Below are 5,025 nucleotides of genomic sequence, written 5' to 3' on the forward strand. Positions count from 1 at the left end.
TCACCTAACACAAGAACCAGGGGTCACCCCTCACCCAATGAAATTAATAGGCAGCAGGTTTAAAACAAACATAAGGAAAAAAAATTTTCACACAACGCACCGTCAACCTGTGGAACTCATTGCCAGGGGATGTTGTGAAGGCCAAAAGTATAACTGGGTTCAAAAAAGAACTAGATGAGTTTATGGAGGATAGGTCCATCAAGAGCTATTAGTCAAGATGGTCAGGGACGCAACCCCATGCTCTGGGTGTCACTAAACTTCTGAATGCCAGAAGCTGGGACTGGACAATAGGGGGATCACTTCATAATTGCCCTGTTCTGTTCATTCCCACTGAAGCATCCGGCACTGGCCACTGTCGTATGGCCCACTAGTCTGACCCAGTAAGGCCATTCTTCTGCGTGGGACATCACACAGGGGCTAGTGCAGAGGTGGGCAAACTATGGCCCTGTCCTGCTCTGGCCCGCTGTTCCTGTTGGGCAGCACGGCTGGCTCCAGCCAGGTGGCGGGGCTGCAAGCTCCTGCTGCTCTGAGCAGCATGGTAAGGGGATGGGGAGCGGGGGGGTGGGATAAGGGGCAGACTGTCCCCGGAGCGGTCAGGGCACAGGGGGCAGTTGGATAGGCGTGGGAGTCCCGGGGAGGGCTGTCAGGGTGCGGGGGTGTGGATGGGGTTGGGGCAGTCAGGGGACAGCGAACAGGGTGGGTTGGATAGGGGGTGTGGTCCCAGGGGGCGGTTGGGGTGGGGGTGTCGATAGGGGTCGGGGCAGTCAGGGGACAGAGAGCAAGGGGAGGTTGGATGGGGTGGAGGTTCTGGGGGCAGTGTCAGGGGACGGGGAACAGCAGGGGGTTGGATAGGCATAGGAGTCCCAGGGGACCTGTCTTGGGGGTGTGTGGATAGGGGTCAGGGCAGTCAGGGGACAGGGAGCAGGAGGGGTTGGATAGAGGGTGGGGTATTGGGGGGGTCCCGGGAGGGGGCAGTCGGGGGACAAGGAGCAGGGGGGGTCGGATGGGTCAGGGATTCTGAGGCGGGCGGGAAGTGGGAGGGGGCAGATAGGGGGCAGGAGCCAGGCTGTTTGGGGAGGCACAGCCTTCCCTACCCGGCCCTCCATACAGTTTTGCAGCCCCATTGTGGCCCTCAGGGCCAAAACATTTGCCCGCCCCTAGGCTGGCGCCTCGCTGGCGCAGCAGAGCCTGGGATCAGCCTGCTGGTCAGTGAATGAGGCTAATATGGATATTGCCTGTCACTAACAGGCTGGATGTTCTGGCTTCTTTCAGCGCCTTTCCTCGCTGTAGCTAAGTGAGTTATCTCCTCACTTCCCCGGGTCCCTTCTCCCACCTCTCCCGCAGCAGCCTGCCCGGGCCGTGGGGCCACTGCCAGCTGGGAGGGGAGGCTGCCTTTCTAGGGACCCTGATTGGCCTCCGAGAACCAGTTTCCTTCCCCCATTTTCTCTCCCTCCCAGCCTAGTTTACAGCAATGGCTGGGTGCCATGCTCTTGCCAACTCCTGCTGCAGGCCTACAGAGGATATGGCTTTCTGCTGCTGGGCCCCCCCACACTGTGAGTCCTCTCCCCCTGCTCCCTGGGGTGAGCCCTCCCCATCACTGCCCTCCCTCCCAGCACACTTCGGTGGCAGCACGCGCTCACTTGGTCTCCTAGGCATAGCCCCACTCTTGCGGTGTGCGCCTCTCATCGGTATGTAGCAGGCTCTGGGGTGCTGGATTTGCCAATGGCTGCTGGCTCGAGGGTCTCCATTGTACCTGCCCTGCTCGCTGCACCTCCGCTGGGACTGGTGGGGCAGCCTCCGGCTAGCTGCAGAAGGGCCCCTGTGTGGCCTTCCAGTCCCTCTTGGTGAGCACCCCGTGTCTAACTCACGCCCCGCCTGGCCTGCTCACACGCCTGGGTCCCCCCAGGCAGGCTGAGCCCACTGGCCCGACTAGCAGAGCCCTGGTAGAAATGCTGGGGGAAGCCGGAGGCCCCACACTCCTCCCCAACCCACCGTTCGGAGTCATGCAGGCGTTTGAGACTTTTGGCCGCAAAAAATAAGCCGGTTTACAAGAGAGAAAGGAAAGTTTATTAGAGCCGTTCCCCCGGCTCGCGGTTCTACTCCAAATCACTCTATGAGTGCCCGTCTCCGCAGAGACACCAGTTGGTACGTCACCCGCAGGAGAGCTGCCACCCTTCCCCTGGAGCCCACCCGGTTGCCTTGTGCCAAGAAGGGCTGGCTCACATCACTCCACTGCACAGTGCCCTCCCGGGCAGCCAGTGAGCAGCCCAGCTGCTGGGCTGTGGATGGAGAGTAGGCCAGTCACCCTCAGAGGAAGGGTGGTGGTGGGTGAAGCAGAGTGGTATGGGGAGAGTCCCATGAAGGTGGCACAGCAGTGCCCTGGCATGAACCCCTGTGCCTCAGCATGTTGGTGGAAAGGAGGACAGGGGAGAGAGCATCTCTGAGGATGAGAGTGCTGCCCGCTGTGTGTAGGACAACAGCTGGAGTGCCACCCTGCAGCCAGGAGGAGAGCACTGCTCCTTCCCCAGCTCCCCAGACAGCAGGAGGCGGCCAGGCACCGGTAGTGAAGGAGCAAGCAGAGCTGGAGAGGGAGGTCGGAAGTGTAAGAAGTGTGGCAGGGGGAGCCCTGCCTGCGGGGCGATGTAACAGCCAGGACACCCCCTCCCCGGCCGGCTGCAGCGAGTCTAGTCTCCAGGATGCATTGCGTGTGTGACAGCGATGACCCCTGTTGCCACGAGGATGATGACGAGGACGAGCAAGAGGAGGGACAGGACCAGGGCCATGATGTTCAGGCACTTGGCGGTGGAGCCGTAGCTGCTTGCGCCACTGTGGTCGCCGACGACTTTACGATCCCTGGCCTGGAGGGAGGGAGGCAGGCAAATACAGCATGTGATCCTCGTGCTTGGGGACAGGGCGTGTGAAGCTCTGGGCTCGCAGTCCCAGGGCCGCAAATTTCCCTGCACTCAGGCTGGGTTGTGCCAGTCTCAGAGGGCCCCCCCTTGGGGGCGTGGGCGGCGGTGTATGAATTTCGGGAAATGGGCCTGTGGGAATCTTGGAGGGCTCACATGGGAGAATCTCAAGGTCCTGGGGCAGTGGCTCTCAAACTTTTGTACTGGTGACCCCTTTCACATAGCAAGCTTCTGAATGCGACCCCCCCCCCCCCCATAAATACATTTAAAAGTGTTTTTAATTTAACACAATTATAAATGCTGGAGGCAAAGCAGGGTTTGGGGTGGAGGTTGACAGCTTGTGACCCCTCATGTAATAACCTCGCGGCCCCCTGAGGGTTTCTGACCCCCAGTTTGAGAACCCCTGCCCTGGGGCGATGGGCGGATGTGATGTCAGGGGCGCTCAGAGCTTGGCTGTGGGTGAGCAGCTGAGCCCACAGGGGGATGGGTGTGTCTGAACGCAGGGGCCCTGGGGACTGGGTTTAGGACCAAGCTGTGTGTTTATCAACTGCCTGCAGGAAACAGGTGTTGTTCATGGGTAGAGAGAAACAACCAGGAAACTCCCCAGAAGGCCAGGGCTGGGAGGGGCAGCGAGTTCCTGCAGCATTGCTATGCCCTCTGTTACAGATGGGCTAAGTGCGAGCAGCTGGAGACCTGTCGGATCCCCATGGCCTGAGTTAGAGCCTTACAAAGTTGCACGGGGGCTTATCTGTGATCCCCGAGTCTGTAACAGGAGAGGCGCAGTCCCATCAGCCCTGAGGTCCCTGCGCGTTTAGACTCAGCCCCCTTCTCTCTCCCAGCAGTGGGGTTTCCTACATCTGGGGCTCAGCCCCTTGATTCTGGTTCTCTTCCCTTTTAGGGAAGCTCTGTGAGCGATAGCACCCCCTTGCCCCAGCCACACGGCTGTAGGACGTCCGCTCTCCCCTTCCCACCCCCGAGCCCCTCACCATTAGTGCTCAGCCCCCAGCAACGGCCCCCACACTCAGGGCCTCCTTTGCGGTTCCAGTTGTCTCTTATACTTGGCCAGCAACTGTTTATTATCCCCTTACTCTGGCCCCAGAGCCGGGCTGTGGCAGGAAGAGGCCCAGCGTGGGAGCGCCGCACGCTCTATCAAGGCTGGGGAAGAGGGGTGGGGCGGGGGGTTGTGAAGCTGACAGAGCTGGAAAGTTGCTACTAAATTTTGTCCGCTCCCAGGGCCAGAGGGTGACTTAACGGGGCAGCACAGACTCCTGGCACCAATGGGGGGACCCCTCAGCCCAGCCTGTGTAGCCTCAGACACTCAAGCCCAGGTGCTCTAGGGTCACCCCCTTTGGGGAGAGTAAGCGGCAGGGTGGGGAATGAGAAGACACCCGTTCCAGGGGCAGAGGGACAGGCTACAGCGGCCACGTCTAGGTCAGCCTGACACCAAGGGCTAATCCCGTCAAGGGAAGAGCTTCACCTCAGCCGCAGCCAAGTGTACGCGCCTACATTCATGCCACCGCAGCCCACGGCCGCAGGCGATTGCCCCACCACAGGCTCACCCGTGGACACACGGCATGCAAGCGCAGGGCAGGCCCCGTGGACACACGGCATGCATGCGCAGGGCAGAGCGGGGCACTGGCCCCTCTCACCTTGACGGAGAAAACCAGAGCCATGAAGCCGAGGCAGCAGAAGTTCACATAGAGGGTGCTGAAGATGGACCAGATGATGTGGTCGCTGGGAGGGGGCAGGTACGGGTGCATGCTGATAACCGTGGAGCTGACGGTGGCCCCTGGAGGGACCACTCCGATCTCACACTCTTCCTTCAGGTGCTCATAGTTGTGGTTTGGGAAGGGCTGGTTGCTGCGGGCCGAGAAGGTGTACGGGGTGTTGTCCATCTTCCCTCTGGGTGACCGGCAGCTGCTGGCAGAGCCTAGGCAAAGAGGAATCTGCTGTAATCTCCCAGGCAGATCTCAGGACTGGGTCAGCCTAGAGCTCAGAGCAAGGAGGGAGGAGGTGGAGCTGCAGGAGAGGGCTGGCCCTTGGTTTCCTGCTCTGTGTGCAGCCCTCTTTGTATTTCCCCACCTTCCCACTGTAAGTTTCAATTTCTCAGCCATTT

The 5,025-nt window shown here is 60.4% G+C and overlaps 1 protein-coding gene across 1 annotated transcript; it reads right to left on the minus strand.

Annotated features, from left to right (window-relative positions):
* Window positions 1–2,044: 2,044 nt before the first annotated feature.
* LOC102947810 (interferon-induced transmembrane protein 1) lies at window positions 2,045–4,962 on the minus strand. The gene is made up of 2 exons (XM_007056746.4): window positions 4,559–4,962; window positions 2,045–2,858 (listed from the first exon to the last, which is right to left on the minus strand). The coding sequence occupies exons 1-2, from the start codon at window positions 4,802–4,804 to the stop codon at window positions 2,685–2,687; spliced, it is 420 nt and encodes a 139-aa protein (XP_007056808.1). The 5' UTR covers window positions 4,805–4,962; the 3' UTR covers window positions 2,045–2,684.
* Between the last annotated feature and the right edge of the window lie 63 nt (window positions 4,963–5,025).

Source organism: Chelonia mydas, chromosome 6 (genome assembly GCF_015237465.2).
Source record: "Chelonia mydas isolate rCheMyd1 chromosome 6, rCheMyd1.pri.v2, whole genome shotgun sequence".
Lineage (NCBI taxonomy): Eukaryota > Metazoa > Chordata > Testudines > Cheloniidae > Chelonia > Chelonia mydas.

Bases quoted from the DNA above. Each gene is read 5' to 3' on its own strand.
- LOC102947810 (XM_007056746.4), bottom strand. From the start codon at position 4,804: ATGGACAACACCCCGTACACCTTCTCGGCCCGCAGCAACCAGCCCTTC. The intron at 2,859-4,558 runs GTGAGAGGGGCC...CCCTCCCTCCAG, and splicing joins CTCTGGTTTTCTCCGTCAAG to GCCAGGGATCGTAAAGTCGT.